The sequence below is a fragment of the Neopsephotus bourkii genome, unplaced genomic scaffold (genome assembly GCF_033783945.1).
Source record: "Neopsephotus bourkii isolate Nb327-2 ecotype Australia unplaced genomic scaffold, CSIRO-AGI_Nbou_v1 NB_1749, whole genome shotgun sequence".
In the NCBI taxonomy this organism is placed as follows: domain Eukaryota; kingdom Metazoa; phylum Chordata; class Aves; order Psittaciformes; family Psittacidae; genus Neopsephotus; species Neopsephotus bourkii.
Window position 1 is genome coordinate 3,165,205 of NW_026902223.1, and position 24,618 is coordinate 3,189,822.

Here is a 24,618-nt window from a genome sequence, read left to right on the forward strand (position 1 = left end):
ATGGGCCAGATAGTTTAAAACAAGGAGTGAGATAATGACTTCTTTGGCAGCCTGTATTTAGTAGATGTTGCTTCTTTCTTCCCAGTTCATTTCTGAGCTTCTTTTCTGGTATTTGGAGGGCTTTTTTTCCTTTTATGTGTTTGCTGTGAAAAGAAGAAGTCTTACACATGCTGCCACCTCCTCCTGCTGTCAGGGCTCGTTTCTAGGCATGGATCAAGGCTAATCAGGGCTGGCTTTCTCCAGGAGCAATCCGTAGCACAGCCTCAAGAAGGGCTCTGCATCCACCCAGCCAGTTCCTCAGAACTGTGCTTGGTTTCACACTGAGAATCTCCAGGTAAAATTTAACCATGAAGGCACCATGTTAAGTAATTTTGTTCAAGGAATTTTAATGGAAAACTTACTAGTGTGTATTCCTGGGAAGCTGGAGAACACGTGGAGCGTTCTGCTCCTTACTTATGCCCAACTACAGCATAGAAATAATAATAGAGAATAAAAATGCAAAGGTGGATTTTGAAGCAATAGTTCATGTGCCAAACCTGGCAGCGCAGTCCCAAGTGCTGTGTACAAGAAGACAAAAATAAAACCCCAAACCCCAAAATAAAACCACATCTAAGATGAGAGAGCGAGCAATTTGCATTGAAAGCTGTCACTTCATCCTTCACTCACTTATGGTTCTTAATCCCTTTGGGACTGTAAATATTCAACTGAAGCAAGTTATTTAATCGTGATGTTATTCCTCAAAAGCATTTGACAGTCCCTTTCAGTGTGCTTAATTTTAATATTGGATGAAGGTTTCTTTAGCGTGGGTTGAGAACAGAAGAGGTTTTCCAGCTGACCTCTGCATGCAGAGACCCTCAAAAGGCAAACTCAGAGTGAAATGAGAGTGGAGGCTGAAAGCTATCATTTCCCCAATTGCAAAGCACTGTCAGCTTCATACAGGGATTGTGGAAAACTGCAGATGAAACACTGCAAGAAAAATGCATGTTTCTGTTTTGTTCTTTTAAATCTGGTACAATTACTTGAGTAACACAAGAAATACATTTCATCTTAAGATTGTAGCCCATACACATTTTCTGCCTCATTTTAAAAGCTCGGACTTAAGAAACGAAACTTAATCATTATTAACAGTTGGTTCAGGTTAATGTGATTCCTTTCCAAACAGGATCTAATGTCAATAATTAATCTACATCAGGGTATCTGTTCTGCATGAGAATTATCTTGACAAATAAACTAGCGTGTTCCAAACAAGTAGCTTCATTCCTGTGCTCTACCTGCTGTCTACAGCCATTTTGGATATAAGGTGCCGGTTATATCTGGTATTTCTCTCTTCCAACTTCTTCCACCACATCAAATCCTCTCTTATTAAATGGAGCAGGTTGAACTGTGGCTGTTTTCCCCCAGTTTTTTCCCTCTACAGCTTGAATCAAATGACACAACAGCTAAGCAGTAGACTTGCACTAAATCATTACTTAGCAGTTATGTCATTTGAAAGAACACAGTCTTTGCCAGTACTGGAACACTCTTTCCATCATGTAAAAGGAGTCTGTCAGCCTAGAGCTACTTACATCAGCGTGTGAATACATACCTGTCCTGTGCTTTACATGCATTGTCCATCTCTTTCTGTTTTAGTAGCACAGTTGTCAGTCCACCACAGCCCTGCCTTTATTTCTAAAGGGAGAACAAAAGGCACTTTGAAAAGACATACTTCAGCTGGTTTACACGTCATCAGTGTCCCCTCCTCTAACTCTATAAATAATGAGAGAAGATGAGACTATAAAATATCTGTGTTGCTTGGATGCCATTCAGTCCCCATTCTGGGAAATAACAGGTTGAAATCCTGGGAAGGTCTGTAATTTTCATTCATAATATGAAATGCTATTTAAATCTGGGGGAAAGAAGGAGAGAGCCTTGGGCAAACCATAACTGTCTTTTGCTGAAGATCTGCTGTGATTGAGTTCTTAAGTGACTCGAAGGCTCAACCTTTTGTAGGAAATGTTTTCCATGAAGAGCTGTTGGGTAACTTAAGGGTTGATCTCTCCTACATTTCCTTTCAGATCTCTTCAGTTAAGTAGGTAAATTTAAGAAGCCCTCCTGAGGTTGACTCTGTGAAAGCAGTAGCTGAGGACACAGTCAGTAGAAGTTTAGTGACTCCTAAATGCTGGTGTTCCTTCCTTCCCTGGGAACCGTGTCACCCTCAAAGCTTCTTGTTATTTTCCTTCCAGGGACAATTCTAATCTTGAACTATGAATCTCACAAAAGAATTCCTGAATGAAAGCTGCTTTCTGCCCAAAACAAGCCCAGGGGATTGCTGCTCCCTGTAGGTTTTGAGATGCCCTGTTGTGATCACTGAATTCCCCACCCCAACTCAACCACTGCAGTTCCTCCCAGCACAACAGGGTGGGATGGGGTTTGCACAGCATGAGGAAAACTCACCTCTTCTGCTGAGGTTCAGCAGGAGCTGATGGCTCAATCTGTTAATGCAGAATAAAACCTTATTGTAGTAAAGTGTTATGGGGGTGTTCTGCTGGTCCTCTGCAAGAGTGGGATGGCAGAGCTGCCTTTGCTCATCCACTGGGATACTTAACTCCCCTTCAGTGACTCCTGAGCTGCTGCTTAATGAACCTCACAAGTGCTGCAGGAACTCCAGCCAGGCTGAAACCCCAAAGCTGCCAAGCCCCCAGTAAGAGCCATTTTGTAACCCATCATCCCTGCCTTGTTCCAGGGATGTGTCTTTGCAGGGAATGGTACCCCTTGCAGATTGCGGACTATTCTTGTCTCTCTTTGGGGATCAGTAGCAACAAGAGATATATTAACTCACTTCATGCCTTCTTTTGACATTGCAAAAATAGAAGCTACATTAGCATTTTTTGTGAAGCTGAATTTAAACTTGTCTTCTCTGCACTTTTACTTTGGTTTCTGTCATGATAAAATGCTTACAGTGATTCCATCTGACAACGAAAGAACCAGGAATCTGAGAGACATTTAGTGTTAGATACCTTCAAAGGAAGGATTGTAGCAAATTAGCAGTCTTCTGACATCTATTATGATCTAGCTATATCACCTTTATAGTATTTGGCTGATAGTCCTGTATTTGTAATAACCTGAGACTGATGAGGAAATAAAAGATCTGCACTTAAAAATGTATAGTGATGGATTTGGGCATTCAGTCATTCCATTGCAGGAAAAGAGCTGCCTGAAAGGTGCTTCTTGTTTGTGAATTGCTCTTCTCTCCTGTCATTTCTCTCTACCGTCCTTATAAATAGTGCTAAGTGCAGCCTTACTTTACAGCAAGTAGCTTCTTCCATGCCAAGTCTGACAAATGGGTTTCATGTCTTGCTTGTTTTATTTTCCAGCATGTTTCAGTATCTGGTTTGACATATAACTGCTTTCTTTATGTTGATCTGTAGTCCTATACAAATCAGCTATGTTTTATGTTGACAGTGCGAGAAGCAAAAAACCTAATTCCCATGGATCCAAATGGACTTTCAGATCCTTACGTTAAACTGAAGCTCATCCCAGATCCTAAGAATGAAAGCAAACAAAAAACAAAAACCATCCGTTCTACTCTGAATCCAGACTGGAATGAATCATTCACATTGTAAGTTTAACGCCTTCTAATGAAGTACCTGTGTATGGACTGATTCTTTTATTTCAGTGTTGCATTGAAAATTCCTCTGTTTCTGTCCTTTTTAGTAAATTAAAACCTACAGACAAAGATCGACGGTTATCAGTAGAGGTCTGGGACTGGGATCGAACAACCAGAAACGATTTCATGGGATCCCTTTCGTTTGGAGTGTCAGAGCTTATGAAAATGCCCGCCAGTGGATGGTGAGAGTTCTGAAAAGAGAGGAGAGAATATAACACATTCCAGTATTTTTCTTCAACATAATCGATCTGGTTTGGAGTTTTGCGCTGTATTTCAGGTTATGAATTCACTGAAAACGCAACTAAACCTAAGAAAAAGATTATTTATAACAAAGGAGGATAAGAAAAGGAATGCTTTTCTTTGGTGGTGTTCTTGAAGCTTCTGCTGTACACTCAGTTCTGTGTACATGCTCTTGTGATAAGACTTTTATTTTTATCATGAATATGATATATTCATTACAAAGTGTATTATGTTATATATAGCTCTGCAGATTCAAAGTACATGGGAACTGATTTTGTAAAGTACCATCTTATGTCCTAACAAGTAAAATAGGCATAGAACTCATCACGTCGACTCAGAAAGTACCTTTTGTCAATTGTCTATGGCTATAGAAGCACTGGAGATAAAGGTTCTTCAAGGTTGATGTCTCCCATCATACCCCAGGATGGTGGAATTTCCTTGTCCCTTAAACTGCCTTGGCAGATAGTTTTGGATTAAAGTTCTAATGTTCGGTTAAATATCTTCTGTTTCTGAGTTTGCTTTAGATCTTTCAGAGCAGTTCTTCACATATCTGTGACACTGATACAAACCACACTTAATGCAGTTAAATCCCATGTTAAATGTAGCAGCACTTAAACTGTGCAGTCACTGTTGTTTTCTCAAATGTTCCCCAGGTACAAGCTGCTGAATCAAGAGGAAGGTGAATATTACAATGTTCCAATTCCAGATGCTGATGAAGATGGAAACGCAGAGCTCAGGCAGAAGTTTGAGGTGAGGATTAAACACAAATGGATGCAACTGTATATTACATGCACTTTTCACTTTATTACCAAAGAAACCCACGTATTACAAGACACCTTTTAGAGTACTGCTGTTTCTGTTGCCTGTGACAGCACTATGTGCCTTTGGGTTTCTTGGAGGTTGGACCACATGGTGTAACTCTGTAGTTGTACCATTTTTTCTGACGGTTCAGCTTCTCTCCCCTGACACTTGTAAGTTGGTATTTGAAAACCTTTTTTGTCAAGAATATGTAATAATTTCAGTGTCTTTTAATCCTTGCTGCAAAATCTGCCAGCCCTTATCACTCTTATCTCCATTAGTTGACAAATTAGACTATCAGAAACAAAAGTATTTTAATAGTTAGAACGTTTCACACTAAATGCTTTTTCTTCTAAAGAAAATATTTACAGTGTTAATTACTGATTATTTGGAGCCTCCAAACCTTTGTAGATGTGAGATTCTGACAGCTTTTATGTGGGTATGGAATTTTGAAGGGCTGGAAGTATTTCTGGCTGCATACAGAAAAGAAATACTGGAGAAAAGCGATACTTCCCGCAGTCTTCCTGCCTCCTGTGGTGCAGAATGGAGTGGTTGGTAGTCACAAGCATGGTCTCACTGTGCCACGCAAAGGAATTGCTTCTTAATGAACAGACTTAGCCAGCAACTGCCTCTTCTGGCATCTATAGCCAGTATTACAGCAGAACACTTGCTGGCCATTAAAACCAGCAACAGGAAAGGTAGGGTTTGGGAAGCGACGTGTGTTGCTAATGTCTGTACTGGATTCAGCTCATCTGACTTGACTGCTTTTCCCAGCTGCATACACAGCATTGAGTTTGAAATCTTCCAGTCTACACTACTGTTTCCTTTTTTCTGGTTGAACATTTACAACTCTGGTATGACTGTTAATCCAGAAAGTAATTAATGTACCTGTTGTGCATAAACAACCACACCTGGACCTTTCAACCTGAAATGGCCATTTCTTATGTTCACCATCAGGCAGAATTCTACATTGTTATTATAAAAGATGGGTTAACCCAAGAAAGTGAGGAAAAACGGCACATGTTCAACTTTCAAGAAAGAAAAAGAAAAGGTGCATCAATTTCTTCTGAACACATTTGGATCAGCTACCATATTTTTGCCTGCAGCATGAACTATGATTTTTGTTACACATTTGAGAAGTATTTGAATCTCCATTCCATTTTCTTTTCTTTACAATTGTGATCTGACCAGTGTGATTTTATTTTGCTGCACTAGGTCATTTTCTAGTCAAGATCATCTTTACTTTTTATCCTCCCGAAAATAAGAATAGCTTCAAAAGTAATTCTTTTCACCTCTTCCATGTCTCTGTGCAATAGATACAGAGTCTGGGAATGGGTGGATATGTGTATGTTGGTGATACAAGTATAGAAATCTATCTGTTTTTTTCAGGACAGAGCACAAAGACAAATCACTAAAATGGTCTATTTGAAAATGTCAGCTATTATATGCAGTATGTTTGCATATGGAATTTACAATCTCTTAGGTTATTTTCTTAAGCCTACTGTAAATACATTGGTTGCAGAATAAACAGTCAGGGTTTATCCGTGTCCTGCAGTGAACTAAAGTAGAAATCATGAGAGGTTGCATTGTGTAAAGCTGCCGGACTGGGTCCCGGAAATGGCAGCTTCACATGGGGTCAGCTCTGCCCCAGAACTAATTAGTCTGTCTCAAAGTCTAATTAGTTCAGCTTCAGCACTGTGTATTTGAAGCTTTCTCTCTCCTGCAGGTAGCCTGGTTGGTGCTATTTTAATGGTCTGAATTAATCAAGGAAAGGGAATAGGTTTTCCGTGAACACACTGTCTCCAGCAGTATCATTTAGAGTTGCATAATGAACAGTTCTAAAACTTAGTGATGATTTATGGGAATACGTGATTATAGCTATACCGAAGCTAGTATAATGCAGTGTTACATGGTAAAAGGGTTTAGGTTCAGCCCCATACTCTCAACATACACCACTGTAAGAAGGAAGAGGGGGAAGTAGCACTTCCAAGTAATGTTCATATTTGGTTTTGAGGGGGATTACTGTTATAGCTTGTAAAAATAATCATCACAGATGTCTGAATGGTGGTATTTAACTTATTAGCTATTCTGGTATGGCACATAAGTGGTGCTGACTGATCATCTCTTACATTATTTTTCTTATCATATATATCTTGGTTTAAATAGTCATTTTATTTTAGGTACCCTGTACTAAGGAACAAGTAGATAGTGCAGAGAAACGTGCTGCTATTTGTGATTTAGTCATAGAATTGCTTAGGTTGGTAAAGACCTTTAAGAGTCCAGCCACTGACCCAGCACTGCCAAGTCCACCACTAAGCCATGATGGTGGCTTTAAGTACTCTAAGATATCTACATGTCTTTTCAATCCCTCCAGGGATGGTGACACAACCACTGCCCTGGGCAGGCTGAAATTTCTGAAACCAGTTTCTGGTCTTAAAGTAGATAAATCTAAAGCATTCTTAAACCTGACTTCGCCCTTTTGACTCAAGTTTAGAAACTTACTTAGTATCTTTCCAAGAGCACTTAGGAGCTAGCTACCTCTCATTTAAATCATATTTAAAGTACCTGCCTGTGTCTGCTGTTCAATAGGCATCTTTAAGATTCGGCCTCAAGCTCTCACTGATTTCAGACTATTTACACAACCCTATTGAATCCCTCTCGCTCCACTTTAACAACCCAGACTTCTTATTTAAATGTGCTTTTTAGTCACACAGATCTCACTGATATGCTGTTTTACTGACTGGATCTTGTGGCACAGATGCTTTAAGTCATTTATTCTGTGTAAATCTACCATCAAATAACTATACAGGATTATAAACGAGAAATAAATAAGAGATTGAAACATCCTCTTCATTACATTTGTAATTGAACACTAGAAGCTATTTGTGATGAGAAGTTTTCTCATGGCTCATCCTGACAGTTCCAAACCAGATGAAGAATTTACACCTGACTTGCACCCAGTAGTTAGAGACCCTAGCCAACAAATGGGACCGAATTTGGAAAAGAAATAGGAGGATTAAGTAGGACGGTGGTTTCATTAATGGAATCACAGAGAGACCTCACTAAGTAGATTTTTATGTATTGTTATGTATTACCATACGAAGTTGTTACATTACCTGTAGGTGCAGTGCCCTGTTTTCTCTACAGCAAATTGTAATGAATCTGTTTTCTGGGTCTTGCCCTACAAATCAATTATCTGCTCATTTAGCAGTACGATCAAATCTGTCTTCAGTGATTTATAGATGATACATCATTATTAATAGTTAGAGATAAAAATATACTCCTGCAGGAAGTGGAGGCAGGATAAAATCTGTCACTGTTTTTCGCTTAGTTTCAACCTTTGGGTGTGACTGTTCTCTCCGGAATGGCATTATTTGTGGCCATCTGAAAACGAAACTCTGCTCTCAACAGGCATATTCAGAGTAATTGTAGCTGCTCCATAATTGTCCGTGCTGAGGTTGCCATGGGAACTCCCAACATTCCCAGGTGGCTCCGTGGACCCAAACCAGCAAGTCTTTTAACCACAATATCTACTATTTGTTATATACTTCTTATAGTATTTTGCCAGTCAAAAAAGCAGAATATTGACACAATGCAACCTTATTGTAGTTTTCATACCCGGCTCTGATTTGAGCAGTAATTTTTGCCATTTAGGGCATTATTTCGTTATTTTATTTGGGGAAATGTGCAAATTCTAAAACTTCTGTTGTAAAAAGGTTTTTTTTAGTGTGCCAAGCCCCGTTTCCTGTAATTTGCTGCTTAGCAAAGCACTTCTTGGTACTTAAATAGCACCTTAAAATAATAATAGAATGACGCTGGTTTAAAAGTAGGCTGGTTAATTATTCTGTCTGTCCCCTTCTTTCCACATCACCATCATGGAAAATGCTATTACAAATAAAGCAGCTGTTGTGGTCCATAGCAGTGATTTTTTTTACTTAGAAAAAAGAGCAGAGTAGCTGCAATTCATACATATGGATACATTTACCAAGTACAAGGTATATTAAGTGATAGGAGCAATCTGAATTGCCTCAGTCAGCTTTAGTATTTAAGGTGACCCAAGCACGTTGTTATGAGGGAATAGGTTAGTGTTCATATAATCTTAAGGCATTCCATGGGGAAGGTACGTAATGGTTCTCCTGGTACACACTCCAGAGATGTCAGGCATGTTCCTTTGCTCTGGTTATTTCCTTTACTGTAGCTCTCTGTGTGGGTTTCAGTAGAACAAAATCGTTCCCTTAGTTTCTGTGGGAGGGCTCAGACTGCTGTCCCCACTGTCGGGATCCATATGGGACCATTCTGGTGGACCTCAGGAAGTGCTTCTTGGGCACGTCCATCCACACCTACTGCTGCGGCGGCTAGCTTGATTAGGATTCCAGCTGAGACATCAAGTGCACATGGCTTTTCCTGGCAGTTAGTTTTGTACCATTCCATTTAATTAAATGAATAACAATGAAATCCCTCCACAATACAGTGACATTGTTGTTCTGATAAGTATGTTTTCTGCAAAATAATTAACAGCGAGTGTTTGTAAAATCAGGTACCATTTCCATCTATTAGTTGACATCATGGGCCAGATCTGTGAGCCTGTGTGTGGTAGGCAGGCCAGGCAGGGTACCCAGCGAAAGTGGCCATACTGGTTGTACACTCTATTTCCAGTCTCCCCTTTCTGGAATTGATTCAGCTACTGGATAAACCATCCAGGAGCAGCTCTTGTTTATTATTAGGAAGAGGCTCTTCCCTGTGAGGGTGCTGAGGCACTGGCACAGGGTGCCCAGAGAAGCCGTGGCTGCCCCATCCCTGGCAGTGTTCAAGGCCAGGTTGGACACAGGGGCTTGGAGCAAGCTGCTCTAGTGGAAGATGTCCCTGCCCGTGGCAGGGGTTGGAATTGGATGAACTTAAAGGTCCTTTCCAATCCAAACCATTCTGTGGTTATCCCAGTTGCCTGATGGGATAATTTTGCTGCCAAGAAGTGACAAGACCCAGCTTTGCAGTGCTTCTGGACACCCCGCAGTCTTGCTTTGGCTGTTTTCAGGTTATGCTTTCAGAGGCTTTGTGCAGTGGAATCACTCATGAAAGCTGTACAGAAGCTAGACCTGTACTTTCCTTTTGCAGACTAAACGGATCAAAACATAACAAGAGAAGGAACAGAGATCAGAACAGGGTAGATACATCTGATAATTGGAAGTGTACAGTCAGTGGTGACATTTGGTTGACATCTCAGTGCTTCTAAACAGAATTATTATTATGATCCGAAAGAAAATGTCTTCTAAAATGCCTTAATATTGTAAATAGAAGAACAGGGACAATGTGCTTATAAATGCCTGTAATTTCTCCAGTGAGGCAGGAGCTGTAGGTGTTTCCACTTCTGATGTGCTATAAACTCTTCTAGAAGCAGGGCAGCATTTTGCTCAACCAAACTTGTGTGTTAATCCTTATGCAGACTTGAACAAGTAGCTTATCTCAGTCTGTATATAAAGCCTATCTCAGCCTGTTACATAGGAAGCTAACATGTATTTACACCATCACGGCCCTCTTCATGGCAGTACAGCCAGTGTTAAACGATACTAGAAAATTGCCACAGATTTCAAGGCACAATTAAGGCTTTATGATGTCTTTCAATGTTAATAGTCTAACACTAGAGAAACCTCTTCCATTTGAACATCAGTGCATCATTTCAGTTTATTTCTCTGCAGGTGCTGCATTTCTTAGATCTTTGACACTCCCTGTAGTATTATTTCCTTTAAAGCAGTTTTGGGTGGCTTTGTTAGAAAGGAGCAGGTCAGCGCTTCCTCATTAATCTGGCATTTTTCTGGTAATTCACAACAGTTACAGGTCAGAAGGACGCTTTCTTCCTTTAATCAGTGTCGGTGACATCCTAGAGCAGTTTCAATTCTGAGCTGGAGGCTGGGTGGAAGTGCTGCAGGTCCATAGCCAGGGCTTTGGCAAACAACTCTAGGGACTCTTGCAGTAGCCTCTGAAGAACCCAGTGAATTTTCTGATTAAATATGACATTTTCACTCAGTCCTGTAGAGGAGCTTGTGGTTTTGTTAATGTGTGAGTTAAGTTCTTCAGGTCTCTGCCTAAAGCCTTAGCAAGGGCTGTGAAAAACATTTCTTTTAAGTCTTTGAAGGCTGGCGATGTTTTTTGTCCATATCTAACCAATAGCATTCCCATTGGGAAGCAATCCCTGTAACTTCAGGCAGTTCAGCAAAGGTGACATGGAAAAGAGAACTAACATTGCTGACACTTCAGACTGTAAACAGAAGGATTCAATTTACTTTTCAGGAAACAGGCACTAAGCTGCACTGAAATCATGACCAGCCAAAATATCACTGGCACATCGAGACACACTCATTATGTATATAGAGAGAGAAAAAGAAGAGTTGCTTTTTTTGGCCATGGCACTCATTCCTATTTTTAAATTGTGCATATTTAATCATTAGAGAATACTTTGCAGCAGCATAGAGATGCTGTTAGATGACTCCATCTGTTCTATGCTATAGTTTGGCACGGGGAATTCCCATATGCACTTATCTGGAGGTTTCCCATTGACTCATCATATCTGAAACTAGAGAACTTGAAATTTCCTAACCAGATGACATACATCTCTGGTCTCAGTTTGTATGAGCTTGTGATTTCTGTAAGGCTTTTCTCAGCCTGTATGTTGTGATTTAAGGTGAAGAATGTAGAAGATCATACTGACAGCAGGGATTTCTTTATCCCATACATAAAGGTTAAATGTGCATCTCAAAACAAGGCCAAAAATAATCAAACCTAACTTTCATGCTGCCATGCTTCTGCAGTGCTCGTTCGTTGTGAAGAGCCCAGCCTGCACACATCTGCACATACATGTAGCTTTATGCATTGCAGTGGTTTAACACATTGCGGGGTGTTCCATGCATGAAGCCTATGTATGTACACGACTGAGGCTCACACTGAAGAGCAGCTGCGTGCAGACCACGGCTGCATCATGCTCTGTACTGGCAGGGTATTAACACCATGGTTTCTTTTCTGTGATTTTTCTGTGTAGCAGATGTGTCCATTTCTGTATTCTGGCTGCTTTGATTTTGCTTACTTCTGCGACTAATTGTTGCTGTTTTGCTTTGCAAGCCCTTTACTAACCAAGCAGTGTTTCTCCCTTTCCTGTCTCTTCCAGGACTGTCATGTAAATATCCACTTCTTCAAGGTAGTTTTCTCCTTGGTGTTCTCCCACACCTTCCTCTCCACACAATCCTCTTTACCAGTGTTTGAAGTTTATTACATTCACTTTCATTCTCACCTTATTTTAAGGATGCACTTGTTATTTCCCCAGTTTAAGCCCTTCTAATGGATAAAAAAAAATGAAATATGCATCTTCTATGATGTCATAAAGTACTCCCTGGATCCAAATTTTTCTTACTCAAACCTCAGCAGATGCCTTTCCTTCTGAAGGAATTAGTTAAACGAATGCCACCTTCTCATGGAAAATGGAAAATGGTGCATCTTTAATTTGAAAGACACTCATGGAACTTTAGCTTCCACAAATCTGATAATGCTCATGTTCACTGTATATTTCAATAGATAAATTTACATAATATAGCATGCATGTTTTATGATATAATATACTACATAATGTACTACATATATTGCTGTATCTTGGTTGGAGTATACTATATCATAAGATATTACACATTTGCTCTGATACCTGAAATACCAATTCACCTGTTTACTTCCCATTTTATTTCTTTCACTAATCACCACATCACTGAATTAGTGCCATAAAAGACCCACATCAGCATCGAGAACATACATGTGTGAACTTTTTGTTGCATGTATCTCTAACAAATCCTCTTGCTTTATTAAGGCAAAAAGGTTACAGACACAAATCCTGCTTTCAGTTTCAAACATTGGTTAATTACAATTTAAATGTCATTTGATGTTCTGTGATGTAAACTGTTTCAAGAATCTGATAATTGAACCCATTATCATCTTCAGATAGTGGTTTTGCAATTTAAGTTGACCTGAAGCAGTTGGCATCTTACAGCTCAAAGCTTAAAATACTTAAAGACACATTTTATTATTGAAGACTTGCTGATATCATTAATGCATGTTTTTACCAAATGCTTTAATGCTGAACCAGAAAAACAAAGAGTATTTGTCATTACCAAGTATTTCCTAATGCAGTAATCATTTGCCATGCAATCAGTAACTTATTTTTTCTTAACCTTGATTCTTTATCTGGTATCTTTATCTCAGAAAAGCCTGTACAGAAGAGGACTGCCTTCCCTCAATGCTTTACACCTCTTCTTACTTGAAAGTAAAATCACATGGTGGTTTCATTGATGAAACTTGTTTAATGCAGGGAAGTTACAAGTTTCTCTGTGTAAATGTATTTTAAACCAGAGCAACTCTACCTTGAAATAAGACCTCTGGGATAAATGTGAAGTTACGTCTAACATGGTGTTAATTGCTTTGTTGTAAAATACAGACCTTGAAGTGCACTGATACAACTAACAGGATCCTTGATCAATTTGTGTTGTCACCAAAGAAGTGTTGCTAAGAAAAGAGCAGACCAGTTTCCTACAGCTGCTTCCTAGGCAAAATTCATGTTTAGTCCTTGCAAATCATAAATGTGAATACAAACAAAGTTGTTCTGATGTGAAGAGGAGACTTCCATGGGATAAAATGCTGCTTCTTTATTGTCTTGTCTTTTCTCTCTACTTTATTACCAATCCCTGTTCTGCTTGCTGCTGGCAGTGACTTAGCATCACTAACCTGAGCTCAGAAGCGTCACTGCATGCTGCATTCTGCAGGCTAATCACCACTGACGTTAGCATGTCCATGGAAATAATTTTGTAAGTAATCAGTTTATGTGGGACGTCTGGGGAGGTTGTGTTCCCAGGATTGGAATTGAAAGGAAGCAGCAGGAGCCGATGAAGGAGGCAGGCTGTGTTCCTGAGGATAATGTAACCCTTTGGAGCTAGAAGCCAGTAAAATGTGCAAACATGATTTTATAATATCACAGCAAATGTGAGAATGCTGTGAACGAGGTCCAAGAGCAGCAACTCTTGTTTATGGAATTACCAGACGCTGGGAAGCATCACGCATTTCTGCTGCTTTTGTTCCACCAGCAACGCGTATATTTAATCAGATTATTTTCTTAGCATCATGCAGAAAACACCTCCAGCTTTGTGTGTGTGCTTGTGTGTGCTAAATAGTTTCACTGGATACAGAATCCCAAGGCTTTAAAGTTGGTCCTGGTCTGCAGCCTCTCATGGCTATGGTGGTCAGTGGCCGAGATTTGCCCTAAGTTCAGGTAGAACTGAAGTTGTTAATGATTATTTTATATCAGAATTTTACTCTTTTTAGCTATATAAAAATGAGTTTTATGCTTAAAAGCAAATTCTGCACTCCAGGCTTTTGTATTACTGAAACTTAGCAGTAATGAGCATAATTAAAGGATGAGGGAGCATGTATAAAAGCAATTCTCTTTCTGTCACTTAGGGATTTGCTGTTCTAGCATCGTATTTGTTGTCTGGGGTTTTTATTACTGCTACTGCAGGGTATTTCTGCAAGAATTCTTGAATATTATTCCTAGGCAGCCTCTTTAATTACATTTCATCCCGTTAGACAGTGCTCTGTTGCAGGGGATGGCGTGTTTGGCAATAAAAGCAGAAAACAAAGTAGACTCAGGTGGCCACAGGATTATTAAACAGATTAAACATGTTGACAGTGCCAAATAGGAACCTGGAAGCTCTTCCCTGTCTTCATTTCACTGCTCACAGCCAGATATCCGCTGTCCAGGGCAGTATCATCTGAAAATCCTATTCTTAAGGTAGATAAATCCCTTTTCATCTTACTCTTTTTCATAGTCATTTGACTTCATTGTCTACATTTTCTAGGGGATATAGTCACCTTAGTCTTGAGCCTGGCAGATTTGGGCATCACTTGGAAATCATCTATTCAAGTACCTCATACAGTTTTAACTTCTATATAGCAATATAAATAACATTAAACAAAGAGATGAATAGGGAATGAGGTTATAAACCCCCCAGAATAAGCAGCTCTGAATGGCATATTAAACTGTTGTCATTTAGGAGTCTCTTACTGCTTTTATCGTAAGTAAACTCCCATTGAACATGACGTTGAGCTTGAGAAAGTAATTTTTGCTTGGAGCAAGAAACCACACGGGGTCAGTAAAGAACATGGAATAGCTCCCAAAGCAAGCGGCTGGCAAGCAAGAGTCCGGAAAGAAATGAAATCATGAAAGTGATTGCAGGTATATATTTAGAAAGATGCAAAGCCATTAAATTAAACTGCTGTTTGGATAAAATGCAGCATTCTCATACTTAAGATTTCTAACTGGAACTGATGACTTTTTCACTAATCAAAGTACTTAGTCACTTGCTGCTGTACTGGCGAGCACTGCCTCTGCTCACCTTTACAGTGCTCAGTTCATCTCTACCTTTGGGTGCCTCAGGAATTCCATGATTCCCTGTCTTTCTGCCTCCGTCATGCTCATCTCTATATGCTATCTGCAAGTAATGCACCTCAGTGGAAATCTGTGAGTCACTGAGTAGAACAAGCTCATCAGTTTTGTGAGCCTGCAGGGTGTTAATAGAGGCATGGGATCCAAGTACCCAGCTCCTGCTAGGATTAGGAAACATAATTCTGTTTTACTAATTGCCTAGGACTCTTTGTTTGACACACCACTTCTGTTATCTGTAACCCAAATTAATTCAGGAGCACCCTGATACCATCGTTCCTATGTGATGAGCAAAGCAGTTTAGCACAAGAGCGGGCTTCAGGAGTGGGTTTCCTGTGTTCTTCCACATGATTTCTGCAGAAAGGCATTTCTAATCCTTTTTGTATATGGCACAATTATTTTTTTCAGGAATATCCTTTAAATGAATTTACTATTATTAACCCAAAGGGTCAATATGGCACAAGTTCAAGGGGAGGAGGAGAGGAAATGAGGGGAAAAGTAAACTAAAGACATAAAATAGTCCATATTTAACTCCCAGGTAGAGCGTTATCACCCTCCCCATTTATATTTTTATGAAACATCCTGTTTGCCTCCATGCCTTTTTAGTAGCAATGAGAATGATGAGAACTCTTTTCCTAGCTACTTTTTCAATAACTACTTTAGCTTTTGAAGTAAAAAAGGCATTTCCATTTTTATATATTGCATTATGTCACAGTTCACCATAGTGACATGGCTGTCATGAAAATAAATGATAAATGAGTACATATAAACAGCATTCTGCTTCTTTGCCTATATTCAGTGTTCTTGCTGCTAGGAAGTCTTGCTAGGATGTAACTTCACCAAGGAATACATGGCTGAAAAATGATCTGTATAGACCTTGTGAATCCTCAGTAATGCCTGTGGTCCAGCCCATTACTCCAGCACTGGTGGCTCTTGCGATGTTTTGTGTAGGCATCCCAGTCTGCACCAGTCTAATCCAAGTGTGCTCCTTTCTATATGGACAAATATGTGTGTGTATACATTGAGTGCAGTATGTTCCTGTAGTTTAGTTCATTAGTTAGTTTGTTCTTGAAAGGAGCAAAGAAGAACCAGTGAGAGTGCACAGCAGGATGGGACAAGCCACATGTTGCTGTCTTCTGTATGAGCATTTGTTAAGCCAAGGAAAGAAGCAGAAGAGTCTGAGAATGCGTCTTTTGTTCTGTTTCATGGGAAATTTAATGCAAAAGCATCTCCCCTGATGCTCAGCGCGTGTTTTGTAGGGAAACAGCTAAAGTGGCCAAGGAAGTTAATTCCCCCTTGTTGACGTGTAACAGCAATGACATCAGCTCAGGCTGGAGCAAGGTGTAGTGCTTGTGCTGTCCCCACCCTCATTCGAGCTGATGGGCTGCTAAATCATCCAGAGTTTAGGCTCTAACTTTCTCTTTTCTGTTGTTTCCATGACTACAAAACTCTCCACTAATGAATTATAAGCTTGCATTAGGTTATGGTATTAAGCTTAAAACTCTGGTGAAGTATTAGGTCTTGCTGGGGCTTAGAAGTGGGCTTTCTCATTTCAAATTCTCAGCATCCTGATAATTAAGTTGTATAAACTAGGAAATTGATAGTCCTTCATAGCATCTATAATTACATGGAATTGGAAATGCAATAATCTAAGAAACAAGCTGCCACTATGATGGAGAACATTTGGTAAATGGGAGGTTTTTTCCTCCAGATTTGACTTGTAATTTATTGTGTTTATTTACTTTATTAAAGGCTTGCTGATAGCTCAATGTGTTGATCAAAATCCCCAGTGAGGTTTCATGACTGGAAACCTGAATAGGGCTTTTCATCCTACCTTGAGAGTTGAGTAGATTATTTCAGTTTCTCCCTTTTACATCCTTGGTATGAGTTTTGCCAGTTCTATCAGTGACAGTATCTACAGTTCATCTGAGATCTGAGCTGCTCTGATGCTTCTGGTGTGAAGTCCAGCTACTGACAGACATAACTGAGCATTGGTTTCATACTTGCAGCGGAAGCCTCCTGGGCTGTAGTAGTGAAACTGGGATGTTGCTGTTGAGACTGTTCTTTCCTTCCTTCTCACCACCCATTTTGCCATTTCTTCAGGTGGTACACAGAGTGTTGCTGCAGCTTTGTTACGGGTTTGGGTTAATATAAGAATTAGGAAGAGAAACATTGGGAGCAATGTGGGCTATGGTTGTTCCATCAGCCGGTGACATCCGAAGAGTGTGCTGGGGTCTGTTAAAGAACTGGTGAGAACTTGTTGCAGTGTGAGAAGCTGTGATTTTTGTTGGTTTCGCAGAGGAATTGGTTGAATTGTGTCCAGAGGACAGAGATCTTGGGACCCCAGATAAAACCTGCTCAGTCAGGCCTTAGACTGCTGACCCTCATGCTATCAAAACTGATTTTCTGGAATGGACACTGAAGCCAGTGCTGCTCTGTTGTTGCATCCTTCATTTGCTATTTACAGCTGAATGGCAAAGCAGCCAGTGCTAGGTGGAGTCTGCTATAGAGAAGGGGAGGGGATGCTGATGTGTGATGCAGAGCAGAGCTATGAGTCCCCGGGAGGCTCAGCTGCCGGGAGCAAAGCTTTCCCATTTCTTTTCCCAGTAGGTGTCAGTGGAGTGAATCGGTAATGATGAACTGTGGCTGTTTCCACGTGGAAGTTGTGTGTGCTCTATGTGTGGTACCTCCACACACAGGATGGGAAGTCAGCAGCGTTGTCAAATGTTTTCTCTTTGTCACTTCCTCCTCTGGAGAATTTACCAGAGATCTCCCCATTGGGCATCTTGGGCTTGCAAAGAGCAAGTTGCCTTGACAACCGAGAAGTGCATCCTCTGGTGAACCGCTGATTCCCTGCCTTTTGTTGGCTGGAATACTTTTCCATGGGAAATGACAAGCGTTTCTCCCTTCTGGAGCTGTGTTTGAAGTGTGCTGGGGTGTGGCAGCAGGTCTGGGCTGTTCTGGAACCCCACGTTGGTTTTCCGTATGGGAACAAATCCAGTGTTAGTGAGCTGACCACAAGAGATAAGGAATAATGAAGTTGAACGATACAGGGTGTTAAAGCACTAGCACTGTGATATGTAGCTCGTTGCCCTAAAGAGACTGAAAGCCAGAATGTGGTTTCTAAATTCTTCATGAATTTTATTCATTTATTGGCTAAAGGGAAGAATGACCAATTCAATCTTTTTGCTCTGGAGTCTTAATTTTCTGAACTAGAGATAATAACCGGAGGGCAGAGGAGCCACAGTGCAGATTTATTGTTTTGCCCCATTACGTTGTCTTCACAGCAGAGAATCAGACAGAAAGTTTTGAAGAGACTCAATGAGAATTTGCAGTTGAAAGTTTAATGCAATAGTAAATTACTATTCCCTAAATCACTTGTTTTGCTTCTTTGCACCACACTTCTCATTAGGTGTTAGAGAAGCCTTTTTTTTTTTCTTCTCATATAGAATCATAGAATAGTTAGGGTTGGAAAGGACCTTAAGATCATCCAGTTCCAACCCCCTGCCATGGGCAGGGACATCTCACACTAAACCATATCACCTAAGGCTTCATCCAGCCTGACCTTGAACACTGCCAGGGATGGAGCATTCACAGCTTCCCTGGGCAGCCCATTCCAGTGCCTCACCACCCTAACAGGAAAGAATTTCCTCCTTATATCCAATCTAAACTTCCCCTGTTTAAGTTTTAACCCATTACCCCTTGTCCTATCACTACAGTCCCTGATGAAGAATCTCTCCCCAGCACCCCTATAGGCCCCCTTCAGATACTGACACCTGTATCTAGATACAGATATCTAGAAAAATTGCTACACTTGAATTAAATGTGCAGTAAAAAACCAGTTTTACTGCACAACCTGAAGTATCATTTCCAAAAAGCACATACCAAATGAGAGACTCTGCAGTGTAACACACTGCACCTTCGTAACACTCCATGGAGGAGTGAACTTGGACTCAATATGTGAAGTGTGTCTCACCTGTGGTTTCAGGGTAAACGAACTGGCCAAGATAAGGTGCGTCCAAACCAGAGGAAGTAAGATGATGTGCATGTCTTGTTTTCTTCTTAGATTAACTCTGCTGCTACCGTGCAAACTAACTTACCTTTAACATACAGTTTTCCTGGTTGGTTTGCTGCAAGCTGGCTTCAGTGTAATGATGTTGTGGGTTCATCAAATATATTAACCAAGCAGTTGGAAATTGAAAATTAATCCAGGGCTGGGAATGCCATCTTCAACGTCAGCAAGTTTTGATATCCATAAAAAGAAAAGGTGGATTCAAGTAGGATTCTGCTCTTTTCAACTTCAGTCATGGTACAAGAGGCAAAATACCATTGCTCTTTTCCAGTCAGCTTTTATGAATCATTTGCATTACGTCCCTTCTGTAGCTGCAGAACTGGTTTTGCTCCAGGAATCTGGAAGAGTGTGTTGGTTGCATGGCATTTTCTCTCCACACTATCCAAGGCGTATCAGATACAGCTCACTGAGAGCATGTTAAAACATTCCCTGTTCCTGACCTTATGAGAACACACATGTACTGCAGCTGGCTATGGATCCACAGAAACTGGAATACCCCCTGGGTCTCCTTATCCCTCTGTGATTGGTCATGTTGGTGCATCAGCATTCCCAGGAGCTCTGGAAATCACCTCTAGCCACAGTCTGTCCTGGTCTTAGTGCTTAAGTTAGCCTTAACAGTGCATAAGCCTCAAATAGATTCTTTTGCTTTCTAATAAACAGTAAAGGTCTTCATCATGGGCAGTCGTGGCTGCAGAGGTGACAGTAAACGTAATGGTGTGTGCTTTTGCATGTAATTTATGTGAATTAAAATGCATCAGTAATGTAATGTTTTGCCTGTTATATATATTTTCCTTGTGCTCCTCTCCCTGGCTGTATTTTAACAGTAGTTTGGAAATACCTGAAATACATCAATTGTTTTTTATGTGAAAAGACAGTGTCCCTGTTGAGAGATATTATTGAGGTGTTCAAAAACCTGAGGGAAATATCTGCTCAGCAAGTTATTTCCCAGGCAGGTCATAGGAAGAGATGAACATTTCTCTGTATGAAGAAAGTTTGCCAGTCAACACCCTGTGTATAACTTGTATAAGGCACAACATTCATTCAGTTTGTAGGTTTTCTGTAAAGAAAATGTTGTAGATTTGCTGGTTTTAATGTAAAGCAGTTTTAATACTTGGAAGACATTTTCCTGATCCTTTGGTCATAACCAGACATCATTAGCTGAGTTTCTGGCATACTTTTGTCTTGCCCCCTATTCTGCATTAAGTTCTGTAATGAAGGGCAAGGTTAAAGGCTTTCCTTATACCCATCAATGTCAGTTATTACTGATGAGTTCTGACATCTCTGCTGAGTATAGAAACTTCCATGAGGCTCATAAGAGATGTTTTGGTTTAGGGTTGTGCTTCAGGGTGAACTTAATAACATGGGATATACACAGCAGATAATTCTCAAAGACAGGTAATAAGTAATAGATCTTTCAGGGTTTCTTTCTGCCCCCTCACAAACTTGGTGGCACAGGTAGCATCTGTAATGGCTTCCCTATGTTTATCTAACTTTATTTCCATGCCTGTAGCTTAATTTTGCTCCAGTATCTCTGTAAATTCTTTTAAACAGTACTAAGAAGATGATAAAGTGGTATGCCTGAAGCTAAGTCATAATTGAAACATGTTGCTGTAGTGTCTTGGGAAGCTCTTAATGCATCATCTACGAAATGCTTTGATTTGGTTTATTATTGTATCCTGTATTGTATTGTATCCTCCTGTTACATGCTTGCCAGTGTTGAAATTCCCAGTATACTTTTACTAGGACCTTAAGCCAGAAAGGAGTTACAGGAATTCACATTGAAATGTGAAGAACTTTCCTCAGCACGCTCATGAGCAGTGTCCTGGCGGAAGGGAAATACGGACCTTTGATACGGGTCTGAGAATTTAATAATTTAATAATAATGTTGTTCCGAATTACACATTTTTTGACCAAGCTGTCAACAACCTACCCCAGTGGGTTTAAAGTATAAGAAATAAAGCTGGTGTTTTCCATTCAGTGCCTGATTTGGAACTCAGTTCTTCAGCGGAAAGGCGGATATTGAAATTGCTTCTTGTTTCTGAGGAGCAGGATCTTTTTTCTGATATCCCATCACAGAGGCATGGCCAGCAAAGCTCTTTCTTTAAACTATGTCTTTATCTTGTTCAAATAAAGGATATTGGGAGTTTTCTTCCTTTTTTTGTGCTGCTTTCATGCAAGCAAGTAATAATGGTGATGGAAGAAATTGCACATTTTAAGCTGTATTGCAGTTTAAAAAAGAGAGATCACAATTGCCAGAATTCATATCCCAGGTATCAGAGTCTGCATTTATAAAGTTGAAGGAAGAATCATCCAATTTGATTATGCTTTTCGAGTGACACGTGGTTATTCTATCAGAGGATTACTTGACATTATTGCCTGCAGTAGAAGAGTACTGGAGTCCATGGATCGAGTCTCCCCTTTCAATCTTAATGGTTTTAAACTTGTCTGTGGAGGGGAAAGTTTGTATCTCCCAGTTTCCAGCAAGGCTGCCAAAGGTATACACGAGGCCAGGCTTCTGAGATGATTTATTGCATGACTTTGAATAAACTTTTATTTCTGTGAGTTTCTTTGTAAAACAGTGAGAATGCACAAATACTATACTTCTGCAGTGAGAAAAGTAGTTCTTAAACATGGAACATATATCAGTGGCACAAAGTAAATTGACTGTATTAAAAGTGATTTACCAGACTCACTAGATAGATGGGGGGAAAACGCTTCTATCCCAAAGGCTTTACTTCTGCAGGTATATGGGATTGTTTTGAGAAAAAGAGGGATATTATGTTGTAGCCTGCATTGGCTTTTGGTGAGTCTTTCTTTTTCTCTTCTATTAACGTTGAGATTTGAAATGCAATTTACTTGAACAATTATATGGTGTCTCTTATGAAATACTGAGACTGTTGCAACCTTCCACAAACCAGACTCTGTTGCCGAGGCAGAGCCTTTGTATGTAATATTTCCCTTCCTCCCTTTTCCAGATCAACACTTGATTGAAAATCAAAGTTGATCGTGTTGCTGGTTTGAAAGTGGCCATGTTCATCTGCATTAATTCTCATGTGTGGGTTTTTTTCCTAATGTAGGTAATATTTCGTAATGCATGTCAAAGATTTCCTAACTCTTGCTGTGCAATGATGTGAAGAATTACATTTTAAAAGAGAATGTATTGAAGAGTCTGTTTATGCCCTAAAATACCCTCTGTAGATCGTAGCATGACATTTTTGAAAAGCATTTTTTGTATTTTCAAACAAAAACACCAGATAAGGCTGCGTTTGGCATGAAAATGAGTGATTTCTTTCTTCCTTTGGCTTTGGTTTTTGCTTTGGTTTTGCTCTTCTAAGCAGATATCTGCCTTTATCTGGTTATACATGAACACAGTTTCCTACTTCATTTGGTGATGTCAAAAGTATTGTTGGAATGAGTCTTTGAAGTTGTGTCTGTGTAGCTTTTGTTATGCAGCCTTTCTCCTGGGAATGCCACCTCAGATCCGGTGATCTTCAATTCTAACCTTCACCCGGTGATCCGTTCTGCCAAGGAAACTGGCAGCTCTTCTTACTTTCCTGTTTTTGTGTGTGTATGTGTGTGTATGTTCTTCAGAAAGCCAAACTTGGGCCAGCTGGTAACAAAGTCATTACTCCAACAGAAGACAGGATCTCAAGTGTGCCATCCAACAATCTGGACAGGGTGAAGCTGACAGACTTCAACTTTCTCATGGTTCTTGGAAAGGGGAGCTTCGGGAAGGTAGGAATGAATTCTCAATAACTCTTCCAGTCACATTCTTCTTTTTTCCTTTCTGTCCTTGAGGAAGGCTGAATTTACAGATCTGTAAGAAGCAAAATCGAGAGCCAAAAGGATGTGCATTTTTAGGGAGGATTTTTTAACATGGAAAAGGGTGATTCCTTAAGGACTAGCAGGCTTCAGTTAGGATTGGCAGTATAAAAATAAAAGCACTCAGGCTGTTGGGCAGGATGTAAGAAACATCCTTTTAGATCCTCACTTCTTGGCAGTTTCGATGAAATCAAGTCTACTTTTCTGGCTTTGCCACCTAGGTCACTGCTGCTTCTGGAAGTCATCAACATTGGTAAGGCTGAATAGTGGGGGAAAAGCAGGAGTAGCATATACGTATTTGAAATCTGGTAGTTCAGAGAAAGGGCTGCTGGTTTCCTCCCTATTTCAGCAAGTACTTCTGTGATAAAGTGCCCTTTACTGAAGAAGTCCCTAGGGACCTAACATTTTATCGGCCCTTTGGCAATGTGCCTGCGATTAACCAGAGGGGTTTGGCACAGGCTTTGTCTGAAATGACTGGTACAGCTCATTGCAGTGGGTGAGCAATGGTGGTATTTTTGGAGTTTTGATCAAGTTAGTCTATACCATTAAAAGGAAAAGCTGGATTGCTGTCTATACAAATCTTCGGGCATATAAGTCACCTTTTCTCCTTGGCAGGTAAGGAAGATTTTCACCCTTTTGCCTCTCTTTGTGCAGGTGATGCTGGCAGACAGGAAGGGGACAGAGGAGCTCTATGCAATCAAAATACTGAAAAAAGATGTGGTGATTCAGGATGATGATGTTGAATGTACAATGGTTGAAAAGCGAGTCCTGGCGTTGCAAGACAAACCACCGTTCCTGACACAGCTTCACTCTTGTTTCCAAACAGTTGTACGTACAAGAGCTCTGTCCTTCTTGCAACCCTGATGTTTTCCATGCTGTGTGACCATGGATTTTATGAGTTCGGTAACATTTACTATCATCCAACCTATATATCATAGATTCTGTACACAGAATTTGGTGAAGAAATAGGTACTGCATGTAGTTACACTTTGTGTGTTAAATACAAAACCTAGGTTTAATTGCGTCTTTTCATACAGTAATTCAGGCAGACCAGTGTGACAATTCATAACTTAATAATGTGTGCTTTGCTAAGGCAGAGCCTTGAGCCCAGATCCCCAAAGGTTCCTGAATGCTCCTAAGGATCTGAGAATATAACTTGAAAAGTCTCAGTGGTTGTTATTATATCACGAGGTGATAGTCATGAATCAGTGTTGTAGGTTTTAATTCAGTTTTCAGGTACATCAGCACAGAGGGAAAACACTGGGGTTTTTCCTTCCTTCTTTATGAATATTTGAAGTGGACATTGCCCCACCACCCTGCAAAACATCTCCCAGGGACAGACTGCAGGATGGATGTGAGGGTCCAGTGACACCATGCCAGTCTATTGGATGATATGGAAAGCTGCATGGTAGAGAGTTGGCATTTAGTGTGCTTTTGATTTCCAGTGGGCATGGGTGCACAGCGCACCACTAGTGAACTGGCTCCAAATGTTCCAGACTGCTTAGAGGTCTTTATTCAGAAGAAACCAAGGCTCTTCTTGTCTCACTTGTAGCCATCTTATGATGGTTATGACAG

General features: G+C 40.3%; 1 protein-coding gene across 4 annotated transcripts in view; it reads left to right on the top strand.

Moving 5' to 3' along the window:
• PRKCA (protein kinase C alpha) overlaps positions 1-24,618 on the top strand; it is a 161,614-nt gene that overhangs the window by 113,066 nt on the left and 23,930 nt on the right. For 2 of the 4 annotated variants that reach the window (XM_061377225.1, XM_061377222.1), the window contains exons 6-11: positions 3,442-3,598; positions 3,694-3,828; positions 4,540-4,636; positions 11,841-11,870; positions 22,813-22,956; positions 23,698-23,871. In XM_061377225.1, the coding sequence (XP_061233209.1) occupies positions 3,442-3,598; positions 3,694-3,828; positions 4,540-4,636; positions 11,841-11,870; positions 22,813-22,956; positions 23,698-23,871 (737 nt within the window). Of the gene's footprint in view, positions 1-3,441; positions 3,599-3,693; positions 3,829-4,539; positions 4,637-11,840; positions 11,871-19,137; positions 19,162-22,812; positions 22,957-23,697; positions 23,872-24,618 lie in introns of all 4 variants that reach the window. The other 2 variants (XM_061377223.1, XM_061377224.1) reach the window with 2 other exon arrangements.